At 34.8% G+C, this 20,560-nt stretch overlaps 1 protein-coding gene across 1 annotated transcript in view; it reads right to left on the reverse strand.

Moving 5' to 3' along the window:
• Positions 1-18,951: 18,951 nt before the first annotated feature.
• Positions 18,952-20,560, reverse strand: part of MEOX2 (mesenchyme homeobox 2) — a 72,812-nt gene continuing 71,203 nt past the window's right edge. Inside the window, exon 3 of the mRNA XM_021935973.2 lies at positions 18,952-20,350. Coding sequence (XP_021791665.2) covers positions 20,126-20,350 — 225 coding nt within the window. The 3' untranslated portion in view covers positions 18,952-20,125. The remainder of the gene's footprint in view (positions 20,351-20,560) is intronic.

The following is a 20,560-nucleotide window of genomic DNA, read 5'->3' on the forward strand; positions in this document are numbered from 1 at the left end:
CTTTCAGCAATCTGCTGAAGCTCAAGATGAGTGTGGAATATGGGGCAAAAATTAAAGCTCTTGTTTCCAATAATGAAGAGAAACCCAAAGAGTTGCAAGAATAAGGAAGAATTAGAAGTAGATCATTCCTACAATAGATTCAGCTTCAAATTACTTCATTCCTTATTGAATTAAGGTTCTATGCCCTACCCTAAAAGAATTTCAGAAGGAAACAAATCCTTTCTGGAGAAAGATAAAGTCATCCAGATCTCCAGTGCTAATGAATGTCTTTGTCAAGGTAATGAGACCAAAGATGGGGCCCAAAACAATAGACTTAAAGCATAGTTAACTGAACTATCTACCATCAGTTTCAGTGTTAAAATAGAGAATAAAGCAGAAGGAAGAGGCAAATTTGACTTAAAATTCTAACTTGGGCATCTAGGAGGATGGCAGTGGTATAAATTCAGTAGGACATAACACAGGAGGAGTGGGTCTAGGAAATGAAAGAGCTAATAAGTTTGGATGGGGATTTATTACACTTTGAAGTATCTGTGGATTTATTCCAGGTGGAGATGTGTCCTATTACAGGAAAAGTGTCTAGGAAAACAATATTTTTTATATGTCTGGACCTGACTGCTTGCATTTGCCATCACTGGCAGCCTGAATATGCGTGATGTGAACGCTTTGCCACCTGTTACTGTTCATCTGAAATAGCTATGTGGTGAAAATCTAAAACATACAAATTGTCATATTGGTAATGAACTCTTCTAAGTGCATAAAGGAAAAGCAAATTTAAAAAAGAGAAATGGAAGTATTACTTTACATATTTGAAGTACAATTTATAAAACTCGTAGTCCATTTGTTGAATCTCAGTGTGGTTTTCCCACTCAACTGGAAACGTGATGCTACTGAAACATCAGTATATGCTGGAAATATATTGTCTCCTTTAGTTTGCAACTTTACAGAAGACATTCCTCTCTCAATTTCAGTCTACATATAATGATTTAATAATATCTGAAATGGTGGATAACTAAAGAGATTTACATTTTTAACTGCTTGCAAACCTTAATCTAATCTGTAATTACATGAATATGCTAAATTCTATGTGATTTTTTCTCTTTCTTTCTCTTGGCATATTTACATAAAAATCCCTTTCCAATAAATGGTAATTATTTTCATGGTGAAAAATGAGTGTATAAATCAATCCGAGGCTATATAAAGAAAAAATATTTGGTGAAAAATGATTAATCCATTTATAAACTTGTTATCTAAAGGAAAATAATGCATTTTTACATTCAACACAAGCATATATCTTATAAATACATTATTTTCTTGATTATAGTAAAAAAAGTAGTGTAGAGATCTAAAAGTAGGGTTTATTTTCAATGAATAAGAAATGGGGATAGGGGACTACAAACACTTTCATTGCAGGAAAAGTTTCCACCTTGATTTTGGTAGAGAAGCCAAATGGTTAGTTTGGATAATAATTACTATCATTATTTATTGAAACTTTCAGAAAGGTGGTGAAAGAGTATAACAGCCAATCCTGCCAACTATTTCAGAATCTCAGTTCAGCTATTTAGATTTTATCCCCTCCTGGTGTCTTTCCCTCAGACAGCTTCCTAGTGCAGAGGAGACCCTGTACCATCCTGCAGAGGCTCTGTATAAGCAGAGCCTGAAAGAATAGGTGCAGGCTTGTTAATTGCAGACAAGGAAGGGGTTCCAAGCAAAAGGAGGAATGAATTCTGCCAGGTAAGTGTTCAAGAGAAGCTACAAAGCTACAAAACAAACAAATGAAACTTGGAGCATTTGTTACAATGTTAGCAGGAGAAAAAAGATACTATGGCCAGGTCCAGTGGCTCAAGCCTGTAATCCCAGCACATTGGGAGGCCAAGGCAGGTGGGTCACGAGGTCAAGAGATCGAGACCAGCCTGGACAATGTGGTGAAACCCCGTCTCTACTAAAACTACAAAAATTAGCTGGGCGTGGTGGTGCAGGCCTGTAGTCCCAGCTACTCAGGAGGCTGAGGCACGAGAATTGCTTGAACCTGGGAGGCAGAGGTTGCAGTGAACCGATATTGTGCCATTGCACTCCAGCCTGGTAACAGAGTGAGACTTTGTGTCAAAAAAAAAAAAGTAATCCAAGGTTTGGAGATGTGACAGTATCACATAGAACTAGTAAATTGTGACTCCAGTGTCGGGTTTCTGGGAGTGGCTGGAAATAAGCTAGGAAGATGCCTTCACATGTTCTGTATAATAATTTAACTAGAAATAAGGTAAAATCATTTTCCTGCTAAAATGTGTGAAGACATATAAGGCCTATAGCTATAATCAAACAAACTGATATATCCTGGATTATTAAAATTACTTCTCTACATGTTTCATGTCAAACCTACTATTGGGAAATATACATTTGATTATATTTTAAATTACATACATATTTTCAAAGCCTTAATATGGGGCCTTAATATGGGGCCATAATATTCATTTACCATATATGAGTATTTTGTTAAATGTCATTTTGACTGTGAAAGAAACTCTTAGTTGAAAATTTCTGTAATAGTACTTGCAATGTAAGGCTAAAAATACTTGTCATTATACCCAATTTCCTACAGCTGGATTTATAGACACTTTAGAGATAAAACTACTGCTAACAGCAAAATGTAATTCATTGACTAAAAAGGTAATAGCAATTTAAATATAATATCATAGAAGCAGGAGTGAAGAGCAAACACTCTTCCTAAACAAGGGGAAAGCTTGCATCAAGACCAAAGCAAAGCATATTATGAATTTTTAGCAGAAAAGCTCGGGTAAGATACAGAAAAATAATAAATTATGCCTCATGTAAAAATATAAACCAAATATATAGCAGACAAAATCATGTTTTTATAACATACTATTTTAATTGGTCTTGTGAAGCCACTAAGTCAAAACCATAAAGTGCAAGAGTTATGTCTTTAGTTTGTTCATCTTCTTTGCACAAATCACCTACCCCTCCTTTTGTGTCATGCTTCCCCCACTTATGAACACAAGTAATTTGTACTCTCACTTTTCATCTCCCGTTGTAGGGGGAAAAGTGATCATCCTAAGTAGATATATGTGGTAATCTCCTAGGAAAAAAAAATGTATTTTCAAAAGTCAGAACTCAAAGCGATAGTTTAAAAACAGAACAATATTAAAAACTTAAGGAGATTAGGGAGCCAGTCTTCCTTGGTCCCTCCAATTTCAGCCTTTGTGCCAACCTCAGAGATTTGTTCACAACTGACTTATGATTATCAATAGACCCTTGCTCCTTCAGCTGCAGCAGAGGCTCAGGGACAGAGAATATACACACAGACACCGACATTTTGAGAACCATCTCACATACACCTTTCACCCAGCTAGATTTTCCAAGGACAAGATTGAGTTCAGGGAACAGTTTCAGAAAGGAAAGACATGGTGAGAGTGTGGACAATAGTACGATTTAGTTTTTCCCAGAAGATGAGAAGATGTTAACCAACTGGCATGTATTTTTTTAAAAAAATGTATACTACCATATTTCAGACTTTTTTTTTTTTTTTTTTTTTGAGATGGAGTCTCTCCCTCTTGCTGGGACTACAGGCATGCACCACCACGCCCAGTTAATTTTTGTACTTTTAGTAGAGACAAGGTTTCACTATGTTGGCCAGGCTGGTCTCGATCTCTTGACCTAATGATCTGTCCGCCTCGGCCTCCTAAAGTGCTGGGATTACAGGCGTGAGCCATTGTGTCCAGCCTCAGAAAAATGTTAAATGGAATTTTGAATGGAAGAATATCATCAAAATGAAGTGAATGAAAGATAAAATAATTGCAATTTTCTATCAATTTTTTTTTTTTTTTTTACTAAGGATCTTTAAAATGAATTCAAAACACAAAGTTAAAAAAAATTTTCGAATAAGAGGCATAAAGGAAGAAATAACCTTTATTGCTTTTGACAGAAGACGATTCCCTAATTATATTTTTGGTAGACCATACACATGTAAAGCTTACTTCAATCTAATGTGTAGGTGTTCTGGAGCTCTCCCTTTGACACAGGAGCTCTATAATATTGACCGTCCCAGGATTGTGCAAAAGAGCAGCATCCTGCCATTGTGCTTTTAACAATAATATGCTCTCTTTCCTTACCTTTTGAATATGTTCTTATTTTCTTATAATATTTTATTCTTCCTTTTCCCTGACTAGCTGCATAAGATCTATATGGTGTATGATGTTTTTCTGAAAATGGAAACCTTTTCTTCATTTGTATATAATGTCACAAGCTAAACATTTGTATATAAATGTTTACAAGGAGATTAGGAGGACCAGTCCCAGGCAAATGGTGTGAGTTAGAGTAGAAACTCCTAAACCTTTCTCTCTTGATGAGTTCTTTCCCGTCTCCTGTCATATAATGTAGACAGATGTGGTGTTTTATTAGGAGCTAAAAAGGGGAGAAGGCTATAAATACTGTGAAGGATATGTAGAAGCTCCTTATGACTATGTAAATCCAATGAAAAGGAAAAAGCTACACCTTTGAGATAAGATTTAGGTATTATATTATCTCCTTGAGTGCAGAAAAATGGTAAATTATATTATAAACCAGATTAGTTTTTGTCTTTTTTTAAAACTACTCTAAGACATTAAAAGGCATTGATTGTTGATAGTAAATCCCTGGAACAACTTTCAGAGATGCTCCAGAATCCTGCACTCAGGTGAAACCTGGATAAATACATTGACACCTACAGTGGATTGAACCTGTGAAAGTAGGACCATGAGGGTGTCTGATCTAAACTTCTAGCAAGAGTTAATTTTTTATAAAAATCAATTTTATTTATTAATGAACAATGATAGATAATATAAGTTAATAACAAAATTTGATTAAGCAATGGACACAGCAAGTCACTGAACTCCCTAGAAAGACGATCATATAACAAGGTGTAGGTAAGAGAATAGTCCTACGCAATCGTAAGAGTAATCATTCATCAGTCAATGTTGAGTACAATTCAACATTGGTTGTCCTACACAGTTTTGTTGAATTGCATAGTTTATAGTCATGTTACTTCAAAATATGTAGTTATGTGTTTTGCTACCGAGTCACTCACTACAAATAGACACCATAGATTAATTTTTGCCATTAAAAATTAAATTGCATGTAAAATAATTTACAATCTCATAATTTCATCATGATCTCAATATACGATATGTTCTAATTGTTTAATTTGTGAAATTAGTAATACTGTCAGTTCTCCTTGAAACCCAGGATTCATTTGTAGGATGAGAATAGTAGTATAATTTGCAAGATGCTCGCTAGCATTTATCAGCATAGAACAACTCTAGACAAACTATTAGAGATATTTTAGGAAGAAATGGAAAGATATTTTGGACCCTACATTTAAGAATTAAGAGATCTAGAATCATAGATGTTTCATGATTTGAAAATATTTCTAGTCTATGTCATTTTCCCTTAAACAATGTTATAGTCCTCTCTTTTTTCTTCTCCACTGAACAAGGGTAGCCAGTGTTGATTTGCGCTCACTTATTTTCTTAAAATATTTCAGACCATTTTCGTCTTAATATGTGGACTTGGATAATGTCAGATTCACTTGGCTTGGAGAGAATCTGAAGTGATAAATATCTAAAGAAATCTGTATTCTCCATGGCAGATCGTGAGATCAGCGAGGGACCTCACAGGGTGAAGGGAGAAGCTTATAGCAAGAAGCTGAGTTTTTCTTTCTTTCTTGACTGATTCATCCACCATTCATTCTTATGAGGGAATGATTAGGGTGTGAGGTTGGAGAAGGAATAAAATTTGGAGCGAAACATAAAATGTGTTGAGGGTAAAGATTTCTTATGTTTTATCTATGAATAGCAAAAAAAAAAAATTATATTTTTGAGGCAGTTGTATGTTCTTATGGCTGCAGAAGAAATAATAAAACCTCCCAAGTTTAGTCTTTTTATGATTTACTCTACTTCAGGATTGCAATAGAGCAGTACCATAGTACTTAAAATGGGGTACTGACTCCATTAAAAGTACAAAAATAGTAAAAATTTTATTATTGATTTTAGCTGAGTATTTTTTATATAGTGATGATGTAGGGAGTTTCTTCTTCTTGATGTTTTTAATATTTAACTACCTCATTTTTTTTTTACTGACACTGCAGTTTAAATGCACATTTTGCATTGCGTTCTTTATACAACAATAATAACACTTTTCCCCCTTTATATGCTTGTGCTTCCCATAGGGTTTTGGCACTTGAACTCATTAATCTTGACAGATATTTTTAAATGATTAGGTATTAACCTGAAAGGCTGTATGTGTGTATGTGTGTGCACACTTGTTCATGTGTTTTCTACTAGTGAAAATCATAATATTAGCATTTCCAAACTAAAATTCATTTTAAAATCATATATAAGTATATTTATATGCTCTCCATAACTTTAAAAATGGTTCATTCCCTAATGCTCCAAACTAGTATTGTTGCCTTAGGTGTTAGGGGACTTAGAAAACTACACTTCATGTAGTCACTACATGTGGCAGATAAAAGCAATTACTGTTATTAGGGTGCTAAATATTCTGTCATTCTTGGAGCAATGTTTTTCTGGCTGGAAACCTCTGTGGCCAGTGGTTCCTTTGCCGAGTTTTGCTCAGACCTGTTGGGCTCGTTCCTCCCACTTGGCCTGGTAGGCTGCACTCAGCTCATGCTACTCACCTGAATTCCACACCTGCCAAGGGCGAGTCCGGAATGGAGTGGTGAGGGATGTGTGGGCAAGCGTGGGGTCTGGCCACTGTGCACAGCCAGACATGCTGGCTCTGGTGAGGCAGGCAGCTCCAGGCACCAGCACAGGTGCTGGCTCCCCGTGAGGCTGTGGCTGAACCAGTCATATGACAAGCAGCTTCCATGCTGGCACCAAGGAATGTGGTGTTGCCCAGAAACTTGGAGATGCCAGGAACTGCAGAGTCCCAAAATGGATGTCATAGCCCTGACTGGGGAACTCCTAGGTCTGGGGTCTCCGAAGGGCCACAGCTCTTCTCTCCTTCCCATTTCTCTCCTTCTTGTTGCAAGCAACATAATGAGCAGGGGGTGTATTTCAGCCCTGTTTGTATTATAGCTTTTTTAGCCCCGCCTTTTGGCAGGTCCAAATTTCTAGTTTCACGCACTGGAAGAATGAGGTATGCCAACAAGTGGAGGGTGAGCAAGGCAAAGAGGAGCTTTATTGAGTGATGGAATAGCTCAGAGGATACTCACAGTGAGTACCTCCTCTCTGCAGCTGGCTTGTCCCAGTGAGTGTTCAGCTTCCAGCAGACAGAGAACGCTGGAGTGGAAAGCTCCTCTCCGCAGCTGGTCATTCCATCCTCTACTTGAGTCTGCCTGGGTCTGAGGCTTTTATGGACCGCAGAGGAGAGGAAGTGCATGCTGATTGGTCCATGGGCAATGGCCGGAAAAAGCACTGCAACTCCCACTCAAGTCTGCAGGACCAGCTATCCGGTCCCCAAGCTTCAGGCCCTCACTGACTTGAAGGCAAGGCTTCATCAGAGATCTGCCCTCTTTTGCCCAGGAACCTGTCTGCTTCCTGCCCCCATTTATGTTGCCCAGGCTGTGCCAAGGGCTGTCTGCAGATTAGCACCAAACTGCTCTCTGCACTCTCTCAGCCCTCCCTCCCATGCTTGTTGGTGCCCAGAGTTTAGAGGGGCCATGGTGGCAGAGGGCAGGTGTGTGTGAGCACTGCCCCAAGAGTGCCCACACCCGACTGGGTTGCAACAGTGCCCAGGCTCTGCCCCATCCTCACTCCAAGATTGGAGCATGTGTGCCAGGAGTGCGGAGAAGCCAGGCTGCAGGAGCAGACATCTCCAAACCTGCAGAGGTGGGGGGCCTTCCTGCGCCCCGAAGAGCACAGGGAGACCTGGATCCATACTGTGACTTGGGCTGCTGCAGCTGTGCCCAGAAGGGCAGTGCTGCTGCCTTCTGCCAGCCCCCAAGATCACAGGGGGGCCTGCCTGGGGAGGCACGATTTGGGCAGCTACGGTTGCATCCGGAAGGGTGGGGATCCTGCCTGCTCCCAGCTCCTGCTGGCTCCCTGGAGCCTGCAGCTCTGCCACACCTCGACTGCAGTCAGCATCTTGGTGGTGGCTGCTCCAGGTGGGCCACCACTGCCATCAATACTATTTCCAAATTTCAAACATGTGACTTGAGATGACTAAATACTTTACAAAATTCGCCTCAAGATAATTTGTATTTTAGAAGTTTTGCTGTTTTACTAGATAAAATAAGAACAAAGATGGCTGATGAAAATTCTTAAAATTAGTTACAGATTTAAAAATATTTTTTCTCGCCTAATCGTATTTAAAATTGTTATTCTTTACATATCAGGGCAATTCAAAAATGTTGCTTCTGGAAAATTATCATTTCTTTTGGTAGCTTCATAGATTGCTAAGCTCATTTCTAGAGCTTTTGGTTCAGTTGGTCTGGGGTGGAGCCTGAGAATTTGCATCTCTAGCAAGTTCCCACTGCAATGAATTATTCTATCTATAGGTCATAATAACCAAATCCTCCTATACTACTATAATAGGCACATTTTTAATCTAAAGGCAATAGCTCCAAATTACTTTTTGTTTTTATTCTGTATCTTTGATATTTAAAATGCTAGTTCTGTTCATAGCCCGGTGTCTGGAAGCAAAAACTTTCCATTTTCTATTTGATACTTGTAATCCACAGCTTGATGAGAAACAAGCTAACTAAACTAAATGAAATTGAATGTAAGGATAAGCCTTCCACTTTTTGCCTATTGGCTTTAACAAACCCACTAATTACATGATGAGAGGGACCACTAAGCTTCCTTTTTGTGCTCCTATTTGCCTTGACTACAATGGCTGACATTTTGACTGTGACCAAGTAATATGCAAATTAAAACAGTTTACTATGCTAATGATATTTCCAATGAGATTAGATTGGCTAATAAAGTAAACCTGAGACCATTTATGGAGTAATCAAAACAGAGACTTTGGAGGTCAACAGATCTAGAGAAATGCAAGCCTGAGCTCTGCCAGTTAACTGTCCTCTGTGATGCTTCAACTAAACTTCAATAATCTCACCTGAAACCTGGAACAATAATGGAATCTAGCCGCTGAGCTACCGTGAAGAGTAAATGACAGAATGTATTAGCTGTATTGCAAGCAGAAAATAGGTCACACATAAAGGCAATAACAAAGTTAGATTCGTATAATTATAATAAACTTTTCTAATTGTAGTAGCAATATTCATATTCAGGCTTTAAAATTTATCTACAATAGAATTTTCTACTTTGCTACCTATAAGTTAGGATAGTATCAAATATATCATCATGAATCTGTAGTAAAACTGAGACAAGCTGTAATACTTCTAATGATTAATATGTTTAAAGAAAATAAATTGATCATTTTTTCCTGCAGGGAGCTAAATAAGTCTATTGAGGCCTATTTCCTGTAATTATACAAGGAATTCCAATTAATAACTATGGAAGACTGATTCTAGTTTCACTAAATTAATTTATGTGTTTTAGAATTAGCTGTGATACTTTTCAGGTTCCTCTTTCATCGACTTTCATTTAAAAATATATAATTGGGAAGATACTGCAGTAAGAAAATATATAACTTTGATCTAGTCAATAATCTTGATTTAAAGTAAAGCTTTCTCTTACTGTTGATGATGGAAGTGAAGTAGTTTAAAAGTTTTACAACCTTGCTATGCAACCTGACCTCTGTAACACCCAAAAAAATGGAATGCCTACATGCCATGCTTAAATTCCATTTTACAATATGGAATACCATTCTTTCTCAGTATAATTTGGTCATTTTAGGCAATTGTAAGCTTGACACCTGATTTTACTTTAACAGCACCTGCCCAGAGCATAATTAGCAGCCCGTTTTTAAAAAGGACTTCCATACTGCACAGATGGCATTCCTCATACCAGACAAGCAATGATGTATGTTGGAAGCCAGCCAAACTGTCTGCAAAAAAATGTGAGAATTTCAAGATGGGCATTTAAGAAGAAGGAAAATTTTCCCTTCTTCTCTAAATCATGGATGAACATCTGTTAAAACATGCTCTTAACTTTTCTTTCTACTTATTCTCTTCTGATTGCATATTATTAGTGCAATGATGTTTGAAAGATCATAACCAGATTTTGGTTTTGATTTGTGAGATTTGTAGACTCCCTATTAAAAAATATTCTAGGGCTCCATTTTCAACTATATTAATTTAGATATACAGATATATTTTGGATGAATCTTATGCCATTTAATTCATGCAATTACTCAAAAATATTTATTGATCATTGCAAATTGTCAAATTCAGAGTCAGTGCTTATAGTAGTGCAAATTATGAATTGCACACCTCCAGGGGGTATAATTTGCTTCACAATTAGCATAGAGTTATACCATTTTTAGGTGGTCTCCAGGCAATGCTAGTGTTTGAGGCAGCCCTTTCCTAATTCATAAAAATTCTGGATGTGGGTTGGTGATGAGGCTGCCAGAGACCGTTCAAAGTGCTAGAGACATATAAATAACATAATAGACAGTCTCTGCTCTTATGAAACCTACACTCAATAAGGGGAAAGAGCTAAGTAGATAACTATCCAAGGGGTAAGAGAAAAACAATACTGTACTTCTTAAAATGGTAGAATGTCACAGTGCCATTTTGTTTGAGAAGATCAGATATTAGCTATGTGAAGAAATAAAAACCTAAAGGAAATGAGGGAGTAAGTCAAATGTATGTGGTGGAAGCGCATTCCAGGCAACAGGATTGGGAATACAGGCCTGAATGAGACAGGAGTGATCTCAGTGTGGGCAGAGATCAGGAGGAAGCCACGAGTGGTTGGAGCTGTGAGGTTATTCCGGGAAAGTGTTGGCAACAAGATGGGTGACCAGTGTGTGGCCAGATACTACAGTGTTTTGAGGCCCAGGTAAGAATCTTGGGGTTTATTCTAAGTCATTGGAGTGTTTTCTGCAAAGAAGGGCTATGATCTCCTTTGTCTTTTTAAAAATGTATAAAAATGTTTCATTACGGACCATTACAGTCCTCACAAGGTATTTTACATTTGCAAGTTACTATGAACCGCTTATTAATCTGATTTGCATTTTAGAGGGACCGCTGTAGCTGCAGTGTAGAAAATTGATTATATACGGCAGAAGAATGGAAAACATGGGAGACAGCTATTTTAATGTGTTACATTACCCTAGACAGTTTGTTAAGTGACTTCAGTGTAGGACATTGTATTCTTCTGTCCTCTTGCCCAGGGAACTATCTAGAACTTCTACTGCTACTTGGAGAAAAGTCACTGTTTCATACAGCTTTATTAATAAAATTTTTTAATGCAGATGGCTTTTTAAATTTTGAACATGTTCATCAAAATTATTTTGAATATATTTAAGTCATGTTTTGATTATTTTATGTAATTGGACTCTTGATTAGAAAGAATAACACAAGGAACTGTAGATGCACTCAAACTCCTAATTATTTACAAGAAATAAACTTTTTGCATGATCTAATGACATTTTATACAATGAAAATGTGTAATATTTTCAAAGTAACAGCGATAAAATAATAAGTAATGATCAAAATAAATTTCAAAATATAAAGCATAAATGTCAGAATCAATATTGGTTTTGTCACAGTAGCTTGAAAATTTACTGGTGGAAAAATAGTAATAGTTAAACACACAGAAAAGACAAGTCATAAATGTCAGCCAGCCCTTATTAACTGCCTCTGAAGGTACCACAAGGACGGCTTTGGCTGCTCCTAACCCGTATTCAAAGAAATTGAATTGCTTTGTGCATTAACAAAATGGAACTGGGCTGAACAATATCCACAGAAATGCTGAATAGGTAATTATTTAAAATGTTCTCCAAGATTGAGGAATATGTTAACAGAAATCAATAACACAGCAAATTAAATGATGATTGAGCAGAACATTACCTAAAATTAGTACAGAAATATTTATAGAATGAATGAACTAATTAATTTGACTATAATAAAATATTGGCCAAGGTAGCCTGAAAAAAAAATTAAAGCAAATTTAAAGTAATATTATTGTGAACAACTTCTTTGATTCATTAATTTTGTAATATCTGAATGTTACATAGGCTTCTCCATAATGGTGTCCACTAATAATTTAAAGTTTTTCAATAGGTTTAAGGTACATTTAAAAAAATTAACAAGCAAAGTCCTCATGAGGAACAAGAAATGATTTTCTATTTGTTTCTATTTGGCTCTCACTATAGCAACTTATATAATGCTTTGCACACATGAAATTTTTAATTTTTAAATTTATTTTCTAGAGATGGAGGTCTGGCTCTGTTGTCCAGGCTGGACTCCAACTCCTGGCCCCAAGCAATTCTCCCGCCTCAGTATCCTGAGTAGGGGAAAAATTTTGATAAACAATGGATTTTATTATCACCAATAATTTTATAATTAACATTAGCATTTACACAGGATCTTTAATACATCTGTAGTTCATTTTGATTGCTCCTCTAAAACCTAAAAGACCAAGAAAAAGATTCCCTCAAAGTATTTGTTTCTTCCTCTTTCTAAGACCTTATGCCTCTGTTAAAAGGCGCAGTTCTCACACCCACCTGCTCCCCCATGCCTGTTAAGGAAAGTTTTCCACAATGGTACTTTTTAAAGGCATATTTTTATCTTTGCAGCTCTATCTAGTGTTTTCACAGCTACACATGTGAGTTGCCTGGAAGACATGGCTGGAACTTCTAGAAGAAATCTAAATTGTAAAGATATAATCATTAGAAAATACTTGTCATTATGGATAGGTAGCTTTATTGTTGTGGTTTTGTTTTCCTGTTTAAAAAAGCTGTTTATTTTGCCTGTCTAACTTTTTGTGGATATACTACTGCCCCTAAAGGAAGAAAATATGTTTAAGGGAGACATCAAAGTTTGTCTGTGTTCTTGTTGTCTTCCCCAAACCAAAAGACCTAAGAGATTTAATAATAATTATATTTGTTACTATTAAGATATCATTTGCATGACCTCCTATTAAGTGAAATAATGTAGTTATTTAGTATTTTAGAATTTATGTATTATTAATAAGTAAAAGATTTACTGAAAATAAAATAAGATATATTCATTTAGTCTATTGCTTACATATGTAAGAAATGAGTTCTGAATGTATAGGTTTTTTCATTTGATCAATTTCTTTACTAATTACCTGTTGCTTTTTAAAAAGTAACATACTCTGGAAATTTACCAAAGTAGCAAAATTCTTAATTTTTAACTTCATAATTTTATAACTATATAACATGACATATCAATACTTAATACACTTAATATGTAAAAAGTTCGTACCAATTAATAAGAAATGAAACATTACAACTGAAAAAAATTAAGACTATGATCAATAATTTAAAAACTACAATTATCAATAAATACGTGAAGATGTTCAACTTCATTGACGATTGAACAAATACAAATTAAGATAGGCTTTATCATCAGATTCAAAATGATTTTTTAAAATTCTAATAATTAAAATTATCATATTTATGGAGAAATAGGTATTGGAATGAGTGTATATTTGTGATACAAAATTAACAATGTGTATGTAAAGTCCTAATAATAAACATACATTCCTGTCCCAAATAATACAATTTCTACAAAATACCCCATGGGAAAAATTAAACTTTACAAAGAGGTATGTAAGCAAAATACTTCAATGTTATTAAAAGGAAACTTGGAGGAAAAAATAAATATCTAATAGTAAGAGATTGCTAAATACCATATAATAGATCCATAAAAATAAATACTGTTAGCCATTAAACATATTTATATTTTATTATTATGCAAAAAAACCACCTCCACTTACAGAGCAGCATATACAGTATATTTCCAAAATTATTTAATAATATACATTTATACAGTTATATATTTTCTAAAACTATGTATCATGTGAATAAAAAGATTTGTCTTTTATGTTCTTTTTAAAAATTGCATTTATCCTAAGGAAATATCTGAACATGATTTAATATATGTTAGCATTGTTTCTTAGCCTTTTAGCTAAGATCAAGTGTAATATATTGTTAGCAAGGACGTCTAAATCTATATGAGGTTTCCAGATAAGAATATGGTCACGACTGAACATCTCTTCATTTAACCAATCTGATTTGTGGTCTGTTTTTACATTGAATTCAAACAAGATATATCTCCTTTGATTTTTATTTCATAACATTTAGCAAATACTTTATTTCAGATACAAATGATAAGATTTTGCCCAATCATCATTCTTTGACACTGGATACAATCACATTCCTCCAGTAAGTAAAAATTTGCCCAAAAATGTGGTAATCAAAGGCAACTTTGAAAGACTTATTTCATACATTCTTCTAAAAGAAGTTAAGTTGGTGATACTTCTAAAAAATGTGCAATTTCATGAGCCAATTTTTTTTTGGTATTGAACAATTCAAGAAGTATTTTTAAGTTCTCTATCAGTTTAGCATCCACTTTTCTTTCAACTTTTTTGCTGCTTTTTAATACCTAAACACTCTCTTACACCATATATATCTGTGATCATGAAAAATTACTATATTTCAATGTTGATTGAGTTCAAAGAAAATAATTAACCTCTGCCCTAGAAAAATAAAAGCCAAAGAAATAATCCAATTGAATTAATAGCTTGACCCTAAATAACAGTTTGGGTCCAACATTTCATCAAATAGGAAAATTAGGAGGATCTTGACTGATTGTTTTCCTTTATTGACAGTAGTATATTCAGGAAAAGGTAGAATAAACCACCTTTCTTTAAAGAAAAACAAAGCCAGCAGTGGTCATTTTTTTAAAAACTACCTATCCTTGCAATTCCTCAAGGATCTAGAACTAAAAATACCATATGACCCAGCCATTCCATTACTGGGTATATACCCAAAGCGTTATAAATCATGCTGCTATAAAGACACATGCACACGTATGTTTACTGTGGCACTATTCACAATAGCTAAGACTTGGAATCAACCCAAATGTCCATCAGTGACAGACTGGATTAAGAAAATGTGGCACATATACACCATGGAATACTATGCAGCCATAAAAAAGGATGAGTTCATGTCCTTTGTAGGGACATGGATGCAGCTGGAAACCATCATTCTCAGCAAACTATCACAAGAACAGAAAACCAAACACCACATGTTCTCACTCATAGGTGGGAATTGAACAATGAGATCACTTGGACACAGGAAGAGGAACATCACACACCGGGGCCTATTGTGGGGAGGGGGTAGGGGGGAGGGATGGCACTGGGAGTTATACCTGATGTAAATGACGAGTTGATGGGTGCAGCACACTAACATGGCACATGTCTACATATGTAACAAACCTGCACGTTGTGCACATATACCCTAGAACTTAAAGTATAATAAAAAATAAAAATTAAAAAATAAAAAACTATCTATCCTTAATGACAAGTATTTTCTAATTACTGTTTTTAAAATTGATATGTATTCAGCAAAAAATAATTTTTAATGTTTTCAACTAGTTATTACATATATTCAAAAACAAAGTGTTATAGGATAATTGATTGCTCCCAAACCATCTGATTACTCTTTAATTTAAAAAAATACATGTCTATCTCAGTGAATCACTATTTGAAGTACAGAAATACAAAGTACAGCCTAAACTTGATATTACTATGTCCTCAAATCACTATATCATCTCTTCCATGAAATGAATGTGACAATAATTTGTATTTGCAAATTCATTCTATTCTGGGAGTTGTTTCTGAAAACCATCTGTAACCAAAATAAACAATATTTTAATGGGGGATTACTGAGCTGGCTAAATACATTGTGATGCAATAAAAAGTTTTCTGGAATTTTTCAAACCACAGTTTGAAGCTGCATTTGAATAAAATTTAGCTATTAAGGGGAAAAATAATACGTAAAATTTTTTTAGTGTTAATTATACTTTCAATGTATTTAACCATTGTAAATGTGAAGATAAGAGTATTGTAAAAATACACGATATTAGAGAATTACTTAAAGAAAAAAACATATTTAAATTTTGAGCCTCATATTTTTATAGGTTCTTAGAGTTTGGTGTAGCAATCCTGTTTTCTGGAGCCATTTTTGTTCCTTTGTCTACTACTTTTAGCAACATTTTGCAAGAGTTGAAAGCAGAAATGTTGAGGTGCCCATGAGGATTATTATTCAATTACCCTGACCAGCTTTAGGCAGGAGATATAAAAACATAACCAAAAAAGCCACTTTTATGACAGTATTTGCAGATCAATCCTGCATATTCCATGCTTGTTAAGATTTGGAATGTTTGTAGCTTAAATTTATTTTTATTTCTAGATTGCTTTTTTACTGAAAGAATGCAACAAAGGGAGCTGCCAAGAAAATACAATTATTCCCCCAAATATTTCAAAGAACTATGCCAGCTAGGTATTTGTTGCTCATAGTTTAAATATTATATTATAGTCTAAATACCAGTCACCTCAAATATGAACTGAATTATTTTAAAAGCATTTTATTAGAAAATAGGGCATGGCATAAATGGCTGCTTCTTAAAAATTACCAGCCTAAGTGTATTTAGAAATCAAAGTGAAAAATACTTTCTTTAAATCTTTTTAGTCACTACCAGGATACTCCGTTCTTGAGACTGATTTTAACTCCATAGTTTCTCAAAACTTCTGTCAGGCGAAAATTAGCATTTGTTGTCATCAGTACGCCAGGAATTTAAGAAGTGTTCTAAAAAACTAGTAGCATTGGAAATACAAAATATTTGTTTTTATAACTTACTAAATATTTATTTTTACAACTTTCTTTGTTTTAACCTGGCCTCTAATCTTAGTTTACTAGTCTGAGAAAAGCTTTTATTGTATTTCACAAGTGATTCCCACATTTATTTCATGTAATGACATTCATAAGCATATTAAAACTGTAATTGGGATTATTTAAAATGCATTTATTTCATCTTTAAAAAACAAAATGACAAACTCAGGTATAATGCATGGTTTCTGAAGAAGAAAATATAGTCTGACAGCAAATGGTAAATATGGGAAGTAGGAAGTAATTGGGGTCGTGTGAATAATGAGTTAAAAATATGTGGATCAGCCTTTGGAAAAACTTTGTAGTGTTCATACCTCTGAATCCTACTGAAAAAAAAAAAATCATCCTAACCATGATTTCATACTATTTTTAGAGAAAGGTGCTTTCATGCTATTATGAATTTCCACAGAGCCACAGGATCTGAGATAGAATTACATGACAAGGGCATTATGTAATAAGATACCATGGCATGCCAGGAGTCCAGTGTAGATTAAAAACAAGTAGAGTTCTTTCAGATTTTTGGCACCTTTGGAGTGAATTAAGCCCAAATAGTTCATGAGAATATCTTAACTTTCCTCAAAGAATTTTAATTCTAAAATTATATTGGGGTATAATGTAGCTAACCTACCCATCAGTTTGAAGACAGGAGGATACTGAAACACTTTTTTAAAAATAGCAAGTTCCACTAATAAAAATTGCTCTGGCTTCCCTGTTTAATTGTCATTGTGTTGACAATGTGATAATGTGTCAGGTGTCTTATGCGGCAGATCATTTTAATTCATCATAAAGAAAGCGATGTCTCTTTTCCCTCAGCCATGTGGCCTTTCCTACCACTTTGTGCTCTCTGGATCAAATTTCATTTTAGGATTGCTTACAATTCTCTAATAAAGATATGGCCATGATACAAAAGCCTCCTATTTCCTGAATGTTATATCTATTTGGAATCCCTTTTTCCTATTTCATTTTCATACTACATTGGAATTCTTACATCTATTTGGCTACAACCTTTTAGCTACTTCTAAGGTGTCCTTTTCTCTTATTTCTGGAAATTATTTTCCTGCCCAAATGAATTATCCTCCACTTTGTCCCTATTGAACTCAATTTGATTTACATCTTCCCACTCCACCAATTTGTCAAGATGTTTTGAATTTAAATCCTATTCTACAATAAGAAAATCAGTCCACCCAAGTAGATGTCATCAGCACAAACAGACTTTGTATTAATTCAAGTGACTAATAGAAAAGTGTCTGTTTCATGTCTGGGAGACTTCAATTTGAATGGTCTATTTTAAAATACTGTCAACTTTTAAAATACTGTCAACTACTGAGATAAAATGTATTACAACAAAAGGAAAATGTGATACAAAAAAAAAATTTACTTTATTTCTGGAATACTCTCTACATATCATGCTAGATTAAGTTAAAATATATGGAATCTAATTTTTGCCAGTCTAATCATTCTAAAGCAAGTGAAATCAATTAACTGATGAGTTTTTGGAAATTTTTACTGATTGTTTTTCTGTATTTGTTTCTGTATTTGTATTTGTGGCAGGGAAGGAAGGCTGGCAATGTTTCCAAGCATTTCCGCTTAGAATATGAAACAAATGAAAAACAGTGTGGTAAAGTTATAAGTAGGACTCAGGCACCCTATGCGTGTACAATCAGGCATGATGCAAAATGCATTAGATTAATAGTATCCTTTACTTCTTACATTAGTCCCATTAGGACTCAGGACTCTGATTAGCTTGTTTAGCTTATATTTCACATCAGAGACTCTGCATATTCAGACTATAAAACCACTGTTGGATTAACTTACATATATCAGACATAGCTTTAAAAATGTATGACTATTTTATTGTCCTCACTGTGGTGAATAATATTATTTAATACTTTTTTCCTACTTTTATCTGTGGCTTCATAAAACACACACCAAAAATCCATTCACTGTATTCTTCAAATTAGGGAAATAGCTTAATATATCTCCATTCTTAGGCATCCTTTGATTACACAAGGATTGATTTTTTTCCTGCCATAATAAAAAAATCGGAAATGAAAATATGTAAATAATTCACTAATTATAATCATCTGGATTTGCACAAGTGAGATAGATTTGAGACTTTGTTAATTATTGATATTGAAATCTATTAAAATTAAGGAAATTATAGTAGGGAGACCAAAGTTATTTACAAAGGATCATTTATTAAACACATTTTAAAAACAAAATACAAAGATTGTTGTTTTGCATGAATACATCACATATGAAAAAAATAATGTGTTTTTACCGAATTTAATTTGAAGATATTCAGAATTTTGTTTTCTATCAACTTGAGCAATCAGTTTTGCTTTGCACCTTGTCTAACACTGTTGTCAATCAGGAAGAAATGTTTCCTTGTTAATTAAATCATATTCATACAGCTAATATTTTACAGATATAAAATAAGACAATGTCTGTCATACAAAGCTCTTTCTGCAAGGTAACTGATTTGCCTATGATCCTAATTTTTTTAAGCTATAAGATAGGAAGAATTCAGGAGCTAGGTAAGTTTTATAATAATGTATTAGCAGCAGTTGATAGTAAATGCAACATAAGATTTGTTTTGTCTGTGGTACAAGAATATGTCCTATCAGACTCTACTGTATTTTTCTCTACTTGAACACAGGTAAGCACATACTGATTGTCTCTGGGACGACAAAATGTATAAAAAATACAAGAAGCTGGCTCTGGTTGTCATTGTGAGTGCCTATTTTCATCAGCTAATATGAATGCATTGCTAAATTAGTGAAGACAGGAAAATGACTTAAGGGTAATATATACAGAGTTAAAATACACTTTTTATCCACTTGAGTGATTTCAGGCACTGTGGCTGTTCAGGATAAAATGTTTCATGGTTTATTCTTGATAGCAATTTAATTTTCAGTGCAAGCAAAAGCAAATACCTGCCCACTGTAATACACATGACCTCACACATCTGGAATGTTCAATGCAAGTTCATCCTCGGCATCTTCACTTTGGAGGCATCTTGAATAAAAACGTTTCATAGTTTGCTCTTGATAGCAATTTAATTTTCAGTGCAAGCAAAAGCAAATACATCCCTGCTCACTGCCATACACACGACCAAACACATCTGGAATATTCAAAGCAAGTTCACCTTCTCCATCTTCACTGTGAAGCTCTTTAATAAGTGGCACTTCGTGTAAACCCTCTATAAATCATGAAAAACAGATTCGAGATGCCTGGATTTAATAATATTAAACATCACTGCCATAGTCATCTCTCTGTGTAAACGATGTTTGGGTAAGGCTTGCCATCACAACATTTCTTTCCTGAGAATGGAGCTAGTCCTCTGTGTATATCATAAGTGCGCATGCTCCGAGCTGTGGTCACTATCGTGACTGTCTTCATTTGCTAGAGAGTCCCCTGTTTGCTGGAGGGTGGCTGCACCAATTCCCGACAGCTCTGATGGGAGAAGTGTTCCCTTTTTCACATTCACCAGTTCCTTTTCCCGAGCCGCAGCTCCTTGCTGTCCGCCCTTTACCCTCTTCCACTTCATCCGCCTGTTTTGGAACCAGACTTTCACCTTCAACCACGAAAGGGAACAAACAAACAGAAGAAAAAAGATGATTAAAATGATATTTTCTTCTCCTTAGTGTCATCAATGAAAAGTAGCTCCTCAAAGGCTTGTACAAAGACACCTTGAAGGAGTGAAAAGAAAAATAAATCCACATTGAATTTAATCAGGTTGTATGTTCATGATAATAATTTTTAAACTTTCAAAAGGTGCATACAA

The sequence above is a fragment of the Papio anubis genome, chromosome 4, assembly GCF_008728515.1.
Source record: "Papio anubis isolate 15944 chromosome 4, Panubis1.0, whole genome shotgun sequence".
In the NCBI taxonomy this organism is placed as follows: domain Eukaryota; kingdom Metazoa; phylum Chordata; class Mammalia; order Primates; family Cercopithecidae; genus Papio; species Papio anubis.